The sequence below is a fragment of the Diadema antillarum genome, unplaced genomic scaffold, assembly GCF_040938485.1.
Source record: "Diadema antillarum isolate AM-2024a unplaced genomic scaffold, OU_Dant_1.0 seq00000802_RagTag, whole genome shotgun sequence".
In the NCBI taxonomy this organism is placed as follows: Eukaryota; Metazoa; Echinodermata; class Echinoidea; order Diadematoida; family Diadematidae; genus Diadema; species Diadema antillarum.
In genome coordinates, this window is record NW_027271684.1 from 681,928 (window position 1) to 701,219 (window position 19,292).

General features: G+C 39.2%; 1 protein-coding gene across 1 annotated transcript; it reads right to left on the bottom strand.

Moving 5' to 3' along the window:
- Positions 1 to 8,073: 8,073 nt before the first annotated feature.
- Positions 8,074 to 14,730, bottom strand: LOC139739513 (large ribosomal subunit protein eL24-like). The gene is made up of 5 exons (XM_071650118.1): positions 14,711 to 14,730; positions 14,500 to 14,575; positions 10,232 to 10,479; positions 9,089 to 9,149; positions 8,074 to 8,233 (listed from the first exon to the last, which is right to left on the bottom strand). Exons 1-5 carry the CDS (start codon positions 14,713 to 14,715, stop codon positions 8,159 to 8,161), a joined length of 465 nt encoding a protein of 154 aa, XP_071506219.1. The 5' UTR covers positions 14,716 to 14,730; the 3' UTR covers positions 8,074 to 8,158.
- Positions 14,731 to 19,292: the final 4,562 nt, after the last annotated feature.

The window sequence follows — 19,292 nt, forward strand, 5'->3', positions numbered from 1 at the left end:
TCTGCATGGGTTTTGTCGTCAAGTACTGGAAGGAGATGACGTCGGAGAGAAAGCGACGAGCCATTGACCCTGATCGCCTTGCCATGATCAAGAAGCAGAGATGGTTTGCAGCGAGGTACGAGAAACAGCTCGCCTACGCAGGGCTGATCCCTCCCTTGTAAAGCATTCCTTTGTGGCTCTGAATGGGACTACCCTGGTTTTTCGGAAGACGGAACAAAGAGATGGATAATACTGTTAACGTGGAAAATTATGTCAGTAGAGACGCCATTGCATGATAATACCCTTCCCATTCCTCGATACGCTCGAATAGCAAGGGCAACAGGCGTAGAAATCAGCAGACGACGTTTTTTGTTTTGTTTTGTTTTGTTATGTTATAATATTTTCCATAGACTGATTTCTGATCTGTGTTGGTATTTTGCTCGCTACGCAGGTACGGGGTCTCCTACACGCCCCTGGTGGCAAATGACTTGACGGGTAGCAGCGGAAGGCTACAAAAGAACACCAAAATCCACGCCTTCGGAGGCTGCGGCGGCGACGGCGACGACCACGATGACTGGGCGGGCTTTGAGGAGCATCTGTCGGAGACTGGCGATATACGACTATCGAACCTCGAGCAGGGCGTCGACAACATCCTCAAGCACTTGAAGACGATGCGGCGCAAGACGGACCGGCGACATCGGATCCAGCGGGAATGGGCCCTGTTCGCCACCGTCATCGATCGCCTACTCTTCTTCATCTACGCCTGCTTCACGATCTCCATGTCGGTCACGGTCTTGGTGATTACCCCCGCACAGCAAAATCGAGAGACGTAGTAAGAGCGTGCATAGCGCCTCTCCCACTGTGTGAAGAGTAATGACTGTAAAATGTTACGTGTTACTCTCGTTATCGAGACGGTATACGCTGTACAGGGAGTCAATCTTTTGAGCCAGAATTGATGAATAGAATTCTGATAGACGCCGGAGGGAGCATCGACGTAACGAAGTTATGCGCTGTGGCATTTCATGAGATTCTTTACGTTGTACTTTTGGATTATAAGTCGCGGATGGGAAAGGGAAATACCAGGTATACACATGAGGCCGGCATGCCTTGTAATGTGGAAAAGAAAAACTGTCATGACCATCGAGGTATAAATGTGTATCACTCACGTGTTCATGAGGGCGTTAACACCGCAAGGACAGACCGGACTCCGTGGAGGTAAAGAAAGTGCAGTGCAGAGATGCAGAACATTGCGGCTTTTCACATTTCAGCAGTGATTTTGCCTGAGAATACTCACGCAGAAACGAAATGGAGCATTGTTCCTGGCAAAATCTTGAACCTCATAATACAAACGAAAAACAAACCCTACGACATCGCGTTGAAAAGAACCGTTCTTATAATATTACAATATCGGCGGTTGTACAGGCGCAGTGTTTGGAAAATCTGCCGAAGTGGAAGATGACGTCGTAGTTGATACAAACCTATGTCAGACTTATTCACCTGCATGAAAACTTTTTAAGGGATTTATATCCTTTCAACGCACATAAAAACATGTGCTCGTTGGCATTCAATTTTGTCTAAGCCGGAAAAAAAAATAATTATGTTCTAACTTGATTCATCTATTCTGTACCAGTTTTGGCATCTCAGTTGAATGTATTGTTGTCTTGATGGGCGTAACCATGAAGAAAGTTACAGACGTGACGTGTGAGATAGATGTATATTTAAACATCAAAAGCGGGTGAGATGGCCGAAACAGCTAGATCGCTATACATGACACTATAGCCACAGGCGTTTTCGTCAACCAGCAACGACTATTTTCTAAGGATTATGCGTTGAACACATGTTGTTACGATTGTCGTTTGGTCTGCTTGATGATATGTGCATTGTTATCTTTCTGCATCGGTGAGAGTCTTTCAGATTATACCATGAAGGAAGAAGAGTATGGTAAGGTTGCACCTTCATTGCTAACTCTTAGACATCTGTATTTCCGGTAACAATGAAAATGATTGCTAAGACGACGCAAAAGGTGCGGCTTCATTGTTACGTCAATTTCAATGTTTAGTCTTCCGTCCTTGCTCTAAATTTATTGACGTCGGGGTTATATTGTCTTAAGTGCAGCTTATTCTGTTCCAGTGATTTGCGAATACTACAGTAGTCTTAGTAGTAAGAATGAATCAAATCCTATTCTTCTTCTTTCCCCCCCCCCCCCTCCTTCTCCTCAACCTCCTCCTCCGATAAGTAACAGGATGCTTTTGTAGCACGGAGCCAATCTCATGGCGAGCGTGCGCTTTTTACTGAAGGACCAGTCATCATCAAATTACACAGTTGGCTAGATGTATACATGTACATGGTTTGTAGTCGTATTTGTGTAAAACAGGAGTAGAACCGATGTTATGGCTATATACTCGAAAGTATTTGGAAAGTGGTATAGGTGTCCCGCTCAGTTCGGCTTACAGAACTACAGATTGCTCTCAAGTGCCCCAAATTCCCAACATTATGTAATGCACGTAATGATGCACATCATAAAGTCTGGTGAATACCACGAGCTCGAGATACAGTGTATTTGTATTCACTCTGTTACAGCTCTATGCAAAAGAAGAAAAAGGCGCAACAAACGGATAATTCCTTCTTTTGTCCTCCCTTTACTAACATATTCATTACTCATATTAATTGTGTTCATAACAGTCTACTATAGGACTGAGATGTTCTACACAGTGCCATAAGTGAATGGTTACCCATATGTAGTTTGGCTGAATAAATGATCAACATAATAAGAATATAATCTTATGATACAGCTGATATTTTTTTTAATACGCTCTCGTATCACCTGCCTTCGATGTATCAGCGCCCAGAAACATCAAAAACAAAACAAAGCAGTGTCATTTATAGCTGCAGGCGCTTCAGTGGTTATTGTTATTTTTTTGAACAATCGTAAGTCATATCAAAGTGTACTGTTAATGATCATCTTGAATCACCTGCTCCTGAAATCATATACAATTCATCATCGTCAGTTGGGACGAGCCTGACATTTACGAAAGCTTACGCTGCAGTGGTTATTCGTCATCCCAGCACCAAGAGGAAATTGGTATAAGCTTCAGTGATGATTCTATCCGTCAGCTTTATTACAGCGAAACTCCATTCCGTGTTCACGTTTCCTTCATATAGAATTACAGTCAAACAAACAAAAAAGTGAGTGACAGACTCATATAACACGATATAATAATTATAGCGCCATATAACAAGGGCCTAAGGCTGTTCAATTTCAGTTTCAACAGTTTCACGGAATTATACTTTATATCCGTTTCAATCAACTTTTTCACTAAATGTATTCATATGTTTCAGTGAATTCACATAAATGTCTGCACCTTTCATGCAATGTTAATCATAGTAGGAAGGGTGCAGATATTTATTTGAATGAAGACTGATGTAAAACCCTTTTTTTTGGGGGGGGGGGGCGTAGTCGACCGCAAATTGTTAACCACAAACTGTATGCTGTGTTATGACGTTTATTACCACACCAGCGTTATGTTATCGATTAGAATTTTTTCCATACGTCACATACATTACTAAAATAACCTCCCACGCCCCCCCCCCCAAAAAAAGCAGATGACTTCAATGGCTATGTCATTTCATAAATTACAGTACTTCGCAATTTACGGAAAGTATTTTCTGCACTGTCATGTAATTCCAGTACAACGTAGGTGATGGTAACTCATGATGTGCGTCTAAAATACAACACCGCTTGAACATTATAAAAATACAATGTATGTATTGCCGATTGTTACGAATCACTTTTTTTTTTGTCACACCTTTGTGCAATTGATGTCAGAATAAAAGCTTTGGAATATTGCCTCGTCGAAACTTTCTCTGTGCTATGTGTGGCATTAATGGTCTGCTTATTCAATGTAATCTTGTAATTGGTGCACAGTGAACTTCTTTCACGTTAAAGTGAGTGAAAACACTGAAATGATGTTAATTATAAAGCATAGAGCGATACTTGCTGGTTGTGTCTGGTGGTGTGTGCACAGGTAATGAAACGTGTGTGTACGCACATGAATGGTGAAATTGTATAAAATCAATTCAATATCATTGGATACTAGACCTGTTGAATACAGTTGTATAACAGGGGAATGAAACCCAAATATACACGTGGATTGGGTGAATGCAGCAACTGATTATTAATACATTGTACATAGAACGCATCAGCAGAGTTTGAGAAGAATCAGACAATCCCTTCAAAAGTTATCAATTTTTAGTTTTGATGCGGCCATCGCTGGATAAGAAGACTACTACAGTCCATGATGTCATGTATGTACAACAGTATAACGAAATTATAAAGAGAATTCCTTCATTTTTAAAAAAATCAAATGAAAAGTACACGTTCCCTCAACTAGGAAATGATATATGCTGAGGATAATAGGATTGTCTTTGTTCTCAGAAAGAAGTACCAATTATTCAATTCAAGGGCTCTCTCATTTTGCTAGAAATATGAAAATATGGTGAATTTTGTTTATATTTTCTTTATAATAAGTTATCGTTGTACAAGCATGACGTCATGAACAGCTGTAGTCTTCTCATCCAGTGATGGCAGCACCGGAACTGTGAAGATTGATAACTTTTGAATGGATTGCCCGATTTTTCTCAAACTTTGCAGGTGTGTTCTACTAAATGTAATACAATGTACATTGGCCAGTATTGCTGAATTCCCTCAATCCACAAGACTTCATTTCCCTTTAACCTCAGGATATGTTACTCGTACTCACATACAAAGGATTTTGACATTCTCATTCCACATATGCATGTAAGGGATTTTTAAGTTACTGCACATGATTGACCCCAAAACAGTCATCCCTCACATTTTCTTACTAGTATGATATATGTACTTGCACCCTCATCGTAAGTGACCCCGCACCACAAAACCATCAAAAAGTTGCCAGACATAGAATTTTAGTTAAGGGCAGATTCTGAAAGAGTACTCATAAGCTTTAAAATGGTAAACTCAATTCAAAATGGTAAATCTAAATGTTGCAAAGAAAGCACATACTGTACTCTCGAAAAGCGTAAACTGAGAACAGAGGCCCTGAAGTACAGGGTCTATTAGCACTTAATCTTTATCAAGCTGTGCTAGCAGTGAGATGAATGCGAAAAAAAAAAACACAAAAAACACACACAAAATAATGCCTCCGGCACCACTTCGTGGCGGAGGCATAAAAAGGATGTAAACCACCGTAGCAACAATGAAGGGATTATCAGATTAAGCTGAAATTAAGTATGCTCTATCAACAGATTTAGTCCATGATTAATGCCAACTTTCAAAGCAATAGCATTGACCTCTTGAAGGCATAGGCGCCGAAAGTGGGGGGGGGGGGGGGGGGCAAAACGCATTTTTGCCCCCCCCCCCCAAAAAAAAATAAATAAATAAATAAAAATAATAATAAATAAATAAAAATAAATGAATAAATAAAAATAAATAAAATAATATGTATATGTATATATATATATATATATGTATATAATATAAATAGGGAAATTTATTAGCTAAGACTAGTAATTCTAACTCTCATAAATGTTTAGATATTCATTTTTCGTTGCGTGTGAGCAGATTATCTCAACCGCATTCAACGGTAACCGTTGCAGTTTTTAGAGGCCTTTGGCTATGGAAAATCGTGTAAATATCAAAATGTTAGCTTTAAGCATTGGCGGATTTAGAGGCGGGCACAACTGGCCCATGCCAACCCTCCTTTTGAAGCAACTTTTTAAAAATTCTTCTTCGTTTTGTAATTTTTATACATGTGCCCCCCGGGGGGAAAAAAATCTTCCATACGTCCCTCTTCCACCGCTATTATAGTTGTTACTAACGTGACACCTGACGTAGGTAGTGCTCCCGGAAAAAAAAGTTTTAACCCCCGCCCGCACCGCCCCTCCCCCCTTCTTAATTTCCAAAGCGAAAAAATATAACTACAAACGGCGGTTTTGGGACTGTAAAATGTCAAAATTTTCAAGCTCGCTCGCTCCGCTCGCTCACATTCAATCGCTATGTCATTCTCCTGATGTTGCTGCCAGTAATTGCTAGCAGTTGCGCCCGGTGCGTCCCCCCCCCCCCTTTAATTTCCAATGCGAAAAAAAGTATAGGTACAAAACGGCAGTTTTTATACTGTAAAATGTCAAAAGTTTCAAGCTCGCTCGCATTTAATCGTTATGCCATTGTAAAAGAGAATGTTACTGCCAGTAATTGCCAGCAGTTGCGCCTGGGCCGCCCCCGCCCCGCCCCCCCCCCCCCCAAAGCAAAAAAAAAAAAAAAAAAAAGCTACAAACAGCAGTTTTGGGACTGTAAAATGTCAAAATTTTCAAGCTCGCTCGCTTTGCTCGCTCGCATTTAATCGTTATGCCATTCTCTATAACGTTGCTGCCAGTAATTGCCAGCAGTTGAGCCCGGTGCGCCTCCCCCTTAATTTCCAAAGCGAAAAACAAGCTACAAAACAGCAGTTTTTGGACTGTAGAATGTCACAATTTTCAAGATCGCTCGCTTCGCTCGCTCGCATTGAATCGTTATGCCATTCTTCTAATGTTGCTGCCAGTAACTGCCAGCAGTTGCGCCCGGTGCGCCCCCTTAATTTCCAACGCGAAAGATATAGCTACAAACGGCAGTTTTGGGACTGTTAAATGTCAAAATTTTCAAGCTCGCTCGCATTTTATTGTTATGCAATTCTCCTGATGTTGCTGACAGTTCTTGTCGTTTCACACAGTCATTCCATAATCCGTGTAAGGAAAACTTACAATGTTGCTCAATGACTGCGTTGTTGAATGTATCACATTCCGTAATGTATTGTAGTCTCATTAAGTTTGCAGACTGACAGCGCAGGCACAAGCATACACCCCTCAAAATTACTCCTCCACAAGGTGCCCCCCCCCCCCATGTCTCGACCCACGGTACGCCATATAGTGTGTGTGTGTGTGTGTGTGTGTGTGTGTGTGTGTGTGTGTATGTGTGTATGTGTATATTGTGTAACATATGTATGGTCTATCGTGAGCCCCCTCCAATATTTGCCCCCCCCCCCCTCCCAATCCAAAACTGCTTCCGGCACGCCTGCTTGAAGGTTATTAGAGTTGAAAGTGAGACTGTGAAGAGTGTGCAAACTTATTTCTTTTTTAAGAAATGAAAAGGGGCCTCAAAAACATACACACCTGATCACATTACTCTACCAAAAAGGGTTGTAGAAAAACTGCTGAAACACACTTTCCAATTCATTTTATGATCCCAAACTTACGAATAGTGTACAAGGATAAATGTAGCTCTTTCAGAAAATACGGAAAACTCAAAATTGACTCGGTTGACACATATCACCCTTTTTGAGTCCTCACGTGAAATTGAGGGGTGCGACTTTTTGTTAGTTTTGTGATGCAAGGTCACATAAAATGTACCATAAGATCACTTTAATCTACTATTTTGCATGTGTGTGAGAATGTTCATGTGTGTGAATATGTGTGTGTATGTTTGCTGTCAAACATCACCATGACCTACTATTTTGATGACACTAAGGTTCATAGTACAGTGCACTCCCGTTATATAACGAACACGGTTATAACGAAATTTCGGTTTAATACAATGAAGTATAAATTCAGGCCACATTATCCACTCTATGTATTTTATTGTTTATTTGTTTGGTTATCACAAAATTTTGATTTAACGGAAGAAAACTGCCGGTCCCAAGGACTTTGTTATAACAGGAGTCTACTGTACGCACATATGAAATTCTAGGTTTCTCGTCTAGCTTTTTCAGTGAATTCTAACACTCGGCATACCACACTGCTACACAAACACTCTACACTGCTAGAAAATCACAGATACATGCGAACACACAATCAATCACACACACACAAACATTTACATGTACAATGTATATGTATACAATATCCATTGAGATGGATGAATAAAAATCTAATATCCTTTGGGGCACTGACTTGGCAAAGTTTTTGTACCATGCACAAAGTTACCTGCATAATTTACACAAGCCCGTATGTATCTCTCACTTTCACTCACTCACATAACTCAGTGTACATGACCACAAATAGAAGCTTCTAGGAAACTATGGCGAGTTGCATTGCAAGAGTCAATGTGTATTCACTCAAACAATCTGTACATGATTTTTTACGTCTCCCATCCTCTCTGGCCTGTCACAAATTATCGCTTTCCACCAACACGTGGGGCTGAGGATTTCACCTTCTGCTGGGCCTTCTGCTGCTTGCCACGGGTCGGCTATGGTGGAGGAAAAACGAACACACAAAAGAAGAAGAAAATGTTAACAAATTACAATCCGGTCCATGTATCAATCTATCCAATGACACTAGTGCTAGCAGTTCAGATAGTCATATATGCAAAACAACATTATGCTTTTAAAAGTTTAGTCAGTATCCTGGTTTCACAACAATTAGACATTCTAACAACATCTAGGAGTCATTTATACCTGTTTCACATTTGCTTTACACATTCAAGGCAGTTTCATTTCCTTTCCACTCGCAAAAGAGATGAACCATTTGACATGAAATATCACTACTACCAGGTGAATCTACCCAAAATACACAAATGGATTAATTAAATGAGGAATATCAGCAGGGCACAAGAATGAAGTTTGAGGAAAATTGGACAATTCATTCAAAAGTTTAGAATTTTGCAACGTTTTGGTTAAATCCGCCTGCCATCATCTCTGGATAAGATTACAATTCATGACATCATTATAGGGCAGCATGTATGCTGAATTTGCTTTTTATTTTCTTTACATTGCAAAGCTGCTTTGCAGTAGTTAAATGCTTCTGCACAATAAAAAGAAAGGCTCCATGAATTACTATGTGGAATAAAAATTTGACTTTTGACAATGACCCCATCTATGAATACACAATGATAATGGTATATATAGGAAACACACTTTGTAAGCAAAGCCACTTCATATCTTTATTGCATTTTTATATGGCATCACAATATGAAGAATGATAAGACACATAAATGCAAAAATAAATAAATAAATAAATAAATAAATAAATGAATAAAGAGAAGAAAACATTGCTTCTGACACAACTACCGGATGGAGTTGGTGAAGTACAGTTGTATATTTACCTTTGCTGGAGCTGCGGCCTTCTTTGCTGCCTTCTTGGCTTTCGTCTTTTCCTTTGCAGCCCTACAGTATGATAGGAACAAAAAGACTTTTGTTACACTTTATATAACACAATAAATTGTCAAAGAATGTACCGGTACATTGACTCTCTTGTACATACAAGCAACTTAGAAAAAAAAACAAAAAAAACTTTCAAGTACCCGTATACTATATCAAGGAAAGTACAGTCCAACTTCAGTTATGCTACGTTTGCACACACGTTTATGCTACACGATACTTCCTGTCGCGTCTGACTACAGACCACCTCCAAGTTTTGTTACAGCCTACACTTGTAAGTTGTATTACAAACTGTCATATTTTGTTCTGTTCATGCTGTTTTACTATGGCCTATTACGTTTGTCACGAACACCAGACTACAGTGGCAAATTTTTTGATAGTATAACAATCTGACATGGCCTCCATGGCAATCACGGCCTGTCACATTTGCCCATCCCTTCCCTTCATGTTATCTCACATCCATCTTGTTTTGTCCACAGTGGCCTGAATGTGATTGCCGTGGCTGCCGGGAACATGGTGCATACATTGCATTATCTGGCCGCAACTTTTCCAGATCGCTCTATTATCTGTATATGGACTGTACACCACTAAAAACTAATTGAGATAAAATATATTCGGGGTATCTAATTAAAAAAAAAAAAAAAAAATCATTTTTGGTCAAGATTGTACAATGTCAAGGACAAAATTCATCCTTGACCACAGTTTACTTGCCTCACTACCATTTATTCAGTGTTATTGTACCAACAAATTCTATTACAAGCTTATCAGGTCTCCCTTGTTTTGTGTGCACTTTGAGGAGTTTGCATTTTACTATGCTTTTTTAATAAGGTAGGTGACTCGTGATATGGAAAGTCCTCAGGACTGGCAGTTTTCTTTTGTTATATCGAAATTTCATTGCAATCACATAAATAAAATATACATTTTGTATAAATATATGTAGATAGAAAATTGGGGACCTGAATTCTTAAATCGTTGTAACAGAAATTTCGTTATAACTGTATTCGCTATACAAGAGCGCACTGTAATCTATTACGTCTTATTGGATTCAAAGAAAGAACAAGACAAAACAGGTTAAAATGCTGACTCACTTGATGGCCTGCTCTCTCTGGGCCTTCCTTGCCTCTGGCTTCTGGTTCCTCTTGGCTAGGATTTCAGCCAGTGAGGCACCGGCGATGGAACGCTGGTGCTTGGTGGTGCGCCTCGTCCTCTTCTTGGTCACCTCCTCCTGGGAACCCTTCTTGTTCTTGCGGCGGTACAGCACAGTCCAGTTGATGCGGCGTGGGTTGCGCTTCATCATGAAGGAGGCCTTGCTCTTGCCATTTATGAAGTTGAAGACCTGGTGATTGAAAGTTAGGTTGGAAAATAAAAAGAATGTCAATTCAAAATGCTCATAGCAACATGTTTCAGAATAATAATATAATTAATAATATATCAATTTATTAGCACAAACCCTATAGACATATTCTTCTGTGCTGCAAAAGCTTCTGATGTACTTGATAATAAAACAATTTAATCAAAAGCTGTGTTTTGAGTCAGAAAATACAAAAGCATTATCAGATGGGTGGTACATGTATTACAAATCCAACTGTTCTTATCAAACCTCAATTCCTGAATATATTCCTCAGTTTATTAAAAAATAGAAATATCGCTACAGCGACTGGTATGCCTCCGCCATAATGCATGGTTCTCCTAATAGGTCTATAGTACAAGGTCTTGACAATGTGTGATGACAGTTTCACACAATTGGCAAAATATTAAAATGACAGGTTTGCCACAAATGTGCTGAATGTTCACTTTCCTAGAACTAGGTTCAATTGGATGAATGATTAAAACGTCAGAGTGCAGGTATTTGGGGAACTGATGATTTTTACTTGACTTTTGACCCTTTTATAAGTTTATGCATTGAGTAATTTTCAAGGTACTGAGAAAAAGCATAATTTCAGTATCAAATGGTAAAATAGCATTATCTAAACCTGGCCTTTAACCTTTGACCTCACAGTTCCAAAGAGAATCACTGTTAGGTAGAACATGCATAAATATGTAAGTTTCATGATGATACCTTGAGTTACTTTCGAGATATGGAGAAAGTGCAATTTAGCACTCTCACTTGACCTTCGACCTTTTGACCTTTGACCTTTTGGCAAGAAACTTCCCACAGAATATATATTGGGTAATACATGCATACATCAAGTTAACAAAAAAAAAAACACCTTCAGGCATTGCATAAGTATAAAGAAAGTTGTGATATTTTGAGGAGTTGACCTTGACCTTTGACCCCCTGACCTTTGACCCATGACCCCCCAACTTCGCTAGATAATCACTGCCCATCGGTACAAGCATATATACTAAGTTCCATGAAGATACCTTGAACCACTTGCGAGATATGGCGAAAAACATGAAATTTCAACCTTTTTTTTCACAAAATAACCTGTGACCTTTGACCCCGTGACCCTAAAATCCAAACAAAGTATTATCCCCCCCAGGATATACCCTCATACCAAGTTTGATGTAAAACCACCACATGGTTCTTGAGATATCGACAAAAACAAAACGGGACGGATATTCGTACGGACGGACGACCCGAAAACATATTGCCTCCGGCCACTTCGTTGGCGGAGGCATAAGAAATTTATGTGGGCCAGAGGTTTTCAGACAGTCGGCATAGCTAGACCCTCTGTGCCTTTTTTTTTTGACTGACACTGATAGGATTATGACGCACACATGATGCACCTGTGTCCAGGATAGCAGGGTAGGACTTTACATTGACAAGTGCACTAACTTCTAGACAGCTTTAATTTTCTTAAATTGTTTCCAATTCATTCTCTTCGTCTTTTCTTCTTCTTTTTTTTTTGTTCTTGTCACAAATGTTCATCTGTTATAATAATTGTAAGTTATCTCGAAGCACAGCCTTGCCAGCACACAGCCGCTTTCCTTGTGTACCTACATGCATGCAGTGCTTAGTAAGAGAATGTGCATGTGCTGATGATGTGCTCAGAGCACAAAGGCTCACGGCGCTGGTAGCTACGAGTACCTGGTAGCTGCGCTGCCTGGTACATGTAGATCTATAGCTAGCTAGCATGCATGCTGAGCCGAAGTCTCAATTTGTCCCAAGGCCACGACGCCATCGATTGTGGAGTTGTGATGCATCATACATCGTAAGAATCGTAGGTCCCCCAAACCATTGTAAATGTGCTATTGATTTTATATTTACTTCATAGAATAAAGGCAATGGAAATGAGGATAGTTTCAAAAAAATGTAGGAAAATAAAGTTGTCTAGAAGGTAGAACTCCAAGTAAAACTCCCAGTTTTCGGCCAGCCTCCAGAATCTGGACACTTATCAAAGCCAGCAAATTCTATTGCCACAACACACGCATATCACATCGTTTCACACACTGGCACTGTTGTTCACAACAGGAAAATGCCTTAGTCACCTCCAAAAATCCATCTAAGATTCCAAATTTCACCATAAAAAATGCAGAATTGGCGCAACTTTTCACAAGCGCCAGCGAATTAAGTAGACTTTATCTATTGCGTTAAGAATCAGGGTCGGCGAGAAAGCGCTAAAAATTGAGAAATATACTGTTCTGTTGCCAGATTTTTCGCTTATCAAAAGCTCAGAGTGTGATGGTATCCTCAAAAACACACAAAAAAACAAAATCTCTGTACGAGCCGATGCAGTGACTAAATGTACAGGGTTTGAATGTAAGTGCCAACTCGCCAGAAATTTGGATATCAACGGGCACCGCAACATACCCGATGCAACCTTGCGCCAACAAGGTATGGTGTGGCACATTTTTCAGCAGCCTTGTACGCACATTGACATTGAACGCGTCTGAATTCTCAAGAGGCCGGATGGATTCTGGGGGATTATCAAGGTGATAATATTTTGTGAAATTCTGATGTATTTAACAAAATCTACATTGAGAAAAAGTAGTAATTATTTAACATACATTTTTATAGACAAATTCTCCTTATAATTTTGTATGATTTGAGTTGAACAAATACATGTATTGCAGAAAAGCTTAAGTGTCCAAAAACTGGTGGTTTTACTCTCTATGTTCAGTAAAACCACCAATTTTCGGGCACCTAAGCTCTTCTGCAATATTTGTTCAACTCAAATAATACACAAAACTATATCTACATATCAATGCATGTTATATAATTTCAAACTACTTTTTCCCAATATTGATTTTGTTAGACACATCATAAAATTTCACAAAATCCCCAAATATTATCACCTTGATAATTCCCCAAAATTCAGTCAGCGTCTCAAAAATTCGGACACACGCTATGCGCCTTCAATGTCAAAACGCATACAAGGCCGCAGAAAAATGAGTGCGTGCCATACATTGTAGCCCCAAAGTTGCATCGGGGATGTTGCGGCACCCGTTTGTGTCCAAATTTTGGTGAATCAGCACTTGTATTCAGCCTAAGGGCTGAACATTTATTCACTGCATCAGCACGTACGGAGATTTTGTTTTTCTTTTGTATTTTGAGGATACCATCACACTTTGAGCTTGTGATAAGCAAAAAAAATCTTGCCACAGAATGTAATTTTTCAATTTCTAGCACTTTTTTCTCGCAACCCTACTTCATAAGATAGGACCCAATGTTAAGGAAATACAGCGCCGGAACGGCACCCGTTTGGTACAACATTAAAATATCGATGCCAAAACGGCGCAGCCCCAACACTGTACGTTGTACGTTGGGGCTGCTGGTCGCAGTTAATGTGTAGTGTGCATGTAACTGTGTAATGCTGTGTTTAGCGGTCATGTATGTTGTAGTTGTACCTGCCGCGAACGGCTGCACAGCCGCTTACTGCCGCAGTTACTCTAGTGGTTGGATGGCATAAGACAAGTGCGTGTGTGTGAGCAGCATAATTTACACTGTCATAGCCGGACCAGAGGCAATGCGAGGGTCGCGAGTGACGGGACACTTGTGTCAACAGCAATAGGGCAGGGCCGGCCGGGCGCACTGGGCAGCTACCGTATAGATCTACTGTAGCTATGAGCTGGCTGTGCGGTGAGCCTGTGTAAAATTTATATGAAGTGATCAGTGCCAGGTAGTGGCAGTGGTGATCACCATTGTCACACATTGAACACTGTCACTTCCTATTTTCATGATTTTAGTTGGACAAAAATGTTGCAGTAAAGTTTGGGTGTTCGAAAACTGGTGGTTTTACGGCAATACTGCGTCATTAATCAGATTGTTGGATACTGCGAACACTTTGAGGTCCCTGCTCTCGAAACATAGCATGCCATTCGCATTCACAGTCTCGTTCACACGCGCGCTATCATCACTTACATCTCTGCGAGTGTGTTTGTATGGCTCCCTCACATATCATACGGTACGTACCTTTCCATCAATTCTAGCGTATCGCCGGCCATGGCCGGGTTGGATTTTGTATCCACTGAAATTGCACAGCTCCGTCCTGAAACAGAGCAGAAATAACATAGATATATTATTATGAATCGAATCTTTCTTTTTCTAATGTCATGATTTCTAATATGTACGTTGATCATCTGATCGGGATGGATTTTCATACGAGTTCAAGTCGCAAGCTTACTTCATCTTGGCTTCAGCGGAAGAAAGAAAGAATAATGGATGATGGGAAGGCCGGCCAGCCAGAGGGTTGTCGATAACCGATTTCGCTGCACTTACTATCGATCATACAAACTGTGATCGCTATCACACTCCTAGCTCAGATTATTGGAATGCACACACCTCTCTGGAATGCACCTACCCAGCGCAGTGACGGATTAGTTTGCAGGCACAAACCCTTGTTGGTCGTAATAGGAGTCTGCATGTGCCAAGACTAATACACGTACCACTGCACTGCAGCCTCTCCCAAAAAGGGTTGGGAGAAGCTACAACACAGGGCCTATGGGGCAGTGCCGAAGTGGTGCATATACAACCACTTGTAGTAGTCTTGGCGCAGACTCCTCTACGACCAACAAGGGTTTGTGCCTGCAAACTAGTGACGGATGGGGGAGGGGGGGGGGGAGGGGGAGGGGGTAGAGTTAGGGGTTACCCCCTTCTGAACTTTTCCTCTCTCTTTTTTTTTTTTTTTTTTTTTTGCTTGTCAGTGGAGCTAGAAGCATCAGCAAAAAATCTGAAGGCTTTTTGATTCTCGACAAAAACAGGATAAGCTTTTGAACTTTTCCTCCTTTTTTTTTGGGGGGGGGGGGTTGTCAGTGGAGCTAGAAGCATCAGCAAAAAATCTGAAGGCTTTTTGATTCTCGACAAAAACAGGAAAAGTTTTTAAAGGGAGTGTATAGTTTGGGTTGAGACCTAATTTCAGATTTTTAACATTTTTGGTGCGATAATGAGAAACCTCTTATGAAATATGAAAGAGCATGTAATTCCATGATTAATTCAACGTTTGTTTGATGATTTTTTTTTTAAATGGCCGAGATATCCAAAGCAGAGCGATTCTAATAAAGTGTGATGGGACCCACCTTTTATTACTTACGATCACTTTGTTTTACTTTGTTTTTGGATGTTTCTGTCATTCCAAACCCGATTTTCATCAATAAACTTTGAATTGCTCTTAAAATGTAGAATGGTTTTATGCTCTGTAGTATTTAATGTTTTCCTGGTATCTTGCAAAAAGTTAAAAGCCCTCATCTCCACCAATACTGTACTATATCCCTTTAAGGGAGTCTAAACCCCTTAACCCCTTGAGATTTTGGGATTGTTTTTTTTTTTTTTCTCTTGTCAGCCGATTTTGGCGGAGAAGTGGCACCAAAAAATGTGAAGACCTTTTTTTTATCTTGTTTTTGCTTGTCTGACCCAAATCCCATCCCACCCCCACTTATCGCAAAAAGCTAGATCCACCCCTACTGCTCCCGTGTCTAGACTTAGAATAACTTCATATTTCCCTGCAATGCATTTTGTTAAACATATTAGTACTTTAGCAGTGATACAGAGTTGCCATGTTTCTCAATTCTGTAACTGGCTGGGAGTGAGTAACTGACTTATAAATGTCAGACCACTTCCCTGTGTTCATGCACTGTGCAGCCTCATATGGCAGATGTGTGAATCCCTCTCTTTCAGATCTATATCAGTGCCCAGTCATGATGCCAGACTGAATTTGGTGAAGAAGATACCGAATGCACATGATTGGTCAGACATATTATAAATGATTGATGTTAATATTGCATGTGATAATTTTTTTGAAACAGTACATTTTGTGATTATGGGTATATTTATACTCCCATATTGGCCGATCTGGCAAAAGTAAATCCAGTTATCTAAAGAAAGCCAAATCTCCTTGGTTATCTCGATCACTTTTTACATTAGTAAACCAAAAGAATAGACTTTATTTTAGATATAAATCCAGCCCCCTACAAAGTTTAAGAGAAAATATACTATTTGTAAAAATGATTTGGTTACTCTTTTGCGCTGTGCCGAGAAAAAGTATTACTTCATATTGATTGAATCATGTATCATGTAAATATGATGAAGTTATTAACCATGTTTTGCGTGAAAAGAAAAATACCATCCAAATAGACACTCTTGCCTGGCAACAATTTGATGTAGATAATCTTTCTCTCTCCTTCCCTCTTTTTCTCTCTATTTGTAGTATATATACATACATGTATATACTTAATACTTGTAATACATACATTATATACTTCATACTTTCATCCTTGAATGCGCCTTGAGCACTCATTTAATGAAATTGTTGCAATATGAATTGTGATGATTAATAGTAGTACATGTACTTTAATGTTTCATGAAAAAGACACAAATTTCTTTAATTTAACAGTTCTATCCTGTAAAAAATAGAGAAAAGAAGAGGGGAGAGGGAATAACATTTCATCCATTAATGTGCTAATATTCCCTGAGCAAATAAAGCTGAAAGCAATGATAAATGTTTGTCAGTTATAATCATGCTGCACAACACTCACCTCAACCCGAATTCCCATCACAATAAATAATCATCCAAATGTACCGCATTAATGATACTAATAGATTTATATCACTACAAAGAATGATATTTATCACTTCATAAATATGTATAAAATAAACTCGTCCTTATAATCTTGGTCTAAGACTATGAAAAGCATCTCATTTTTGTGTGTATATAAATCATGTGGGTATATATTACCACTACTATATCTGGCATGTCATGCTTTCATGAGTTATGTGGATGTATTTTCATAGTACATATATACACGTACAATTGTAGTATGTTTATTATTGAAAATCATGATTTCCACATTCTAATGTGGATTTGATTTCAACAACTCAGCACTGACATATTTGAACATATCACCATGACTTTGATGGAGTGCAAAGTAATGGGTGATAAACTTTAAAGAACACTTGTTACAGGAAGGTGCAAGTGATCATTTGAATAATCTACATGTACCTGTGTAAAGATTCTTACTTTAGACTGAAACACATCAGACAACAACACGTTGAACAAACGTTGGACTGAGTCCGTCACCGCTGAGCTTGCACACTTCACCCAAGACAATGAAGTTAAACAAATAATCCATTGTATTTAAATAACGAAGAGAAATGAGAGAGACAAAAAATGACACAACACTCATGGTTTCTTAATATTATTTGTATTCTCTTATTTTACACTGCAGCTTTCTGCACATATTATACAGATAAATTGTAGGTACACTGTAATACCCACCAAGCATGCACACTCAATGCTTTCATATAAACCTGCATTTCACCATGCCATACTCTACGTATACATCTCCACATCAGCGGTGGCTGGGGCCACTGAATTTCCAAAAAGATTATCTTTTGGTGGCCCAATCGAGCAACTAGGATCAGAAATAGATTATTATGGTTCCTTTTATTACAGGCAACCTAAATTTAAAAATTCAGATATTAGTGGCGGGCTCAAATGGTGACCAGAAAAAAAGGGTAGTGTCAAAACCTGCACACACAATTTGCAGCATTTGCCAACCATCCTCTTATGCTACGTCTACATGTGGCTGCCGCGAACATGATGTAAACTTTTATAGCATCAACATTGCTGATGTCATTGCTAAACCTTTCTGTGCTAATTGATACTCAAAGCACACAAGGGGTTAATAGATACTATTTGTGTGTGTGTGTGTGTGTGTGTGTGTGTGTGCGTGTGGAAAATGAGCCTCTTTCACATGCTGATAGAGTGCACCTCAAGGGTGATATACTTTTGTTGGCAATCTTGGAGAAGGTAAAGCCATACCACTCTAATGAGGCAATATTCCAGGAAGTCCTACATTATACCTATTCACTGAAGACAACTTAATTCATTCACAAACAATGGGCAGTTAAATGTCATTTAAGATGAAATTATGATTTTTTTTTTTTGTAGCATTAAACAAAACAATTCTATGAATAATATTTGCCTAGTCATTCACAAGCAAAATTTTGCCCTGATATTGTACAAACCCATTTCAAAGTTTGTACGTGGTGAGGTATTTCATACTGAATACAGAAATTCAAATTTCAAATTTGGTGATTTCGTGAATAATAACAGTAATTCAAATTTCATGTTTGGCTAAGTATTAAGTGAACTTTGTAATGCATCCTCTCACTTAATTTTGTGTTTTTCTGATAATTGTATCACCTACAAATCACATTTCAGTGGTGTTTTTAAGTTGTTTCAAACAACAGAATTTCATAATTTCATCAGGCAATGTTACATTCATATTCATCTCAGAAGACATTGATGCTACATAGTACTCTCAACACAAAAGTGGCCTCGCATCTCACCCAACCACTCCCATAGTGAAACAGCTTCATTGATCAAGGTGATGAACACATGTAGGCCCTATATGCCATTTTGAAACAATTCTAGCTAGTGAGAGCTCATGTTTTGCTACACATTTGACACTTTATTATAGTGTATGTTGCACATTTATCACACTACTCACTACCAGAAAAATTTCACAAGAGTACTACATTTAAAAGCCAGTTTCCTAGCAGCATCTGTCCCAAAACTTGTATGCACAAGTTGAGTTACACCAAAAATACCCTTTTACATTCTCAGATGTAACAATTTTGAACTAAGAAGAGAATAGAGTGCACCAAGAAGGGCATTGTGAAGTCATTTACTACCACTTTCTTATTTTCCACGACAAAAGGAGTCATGTCACACACTTGTCAGCTTGAGTTACTTAGCATAAGAGATA

Bases quoted from the DNA above. Each gene is read 5' to 3' on its own strand.
- LOC139739513 (XM_071650118.1), bottom strand. The intron at 9,150-10,231 runs GTGAGTCAGCAT...ATCATACTGTAG, and splicing joins CAGAGAGAGCAGGCCATCAA to GGCTGCAAAGGAAAAGACGA. The intron at 8,234-9,088 runs GTAAATATACAA...CCTCCACCATAG, and splicing joins AGGCCGCAGCTCCAGCAAAG to CCGACCCGTGGCAAGCAGCA.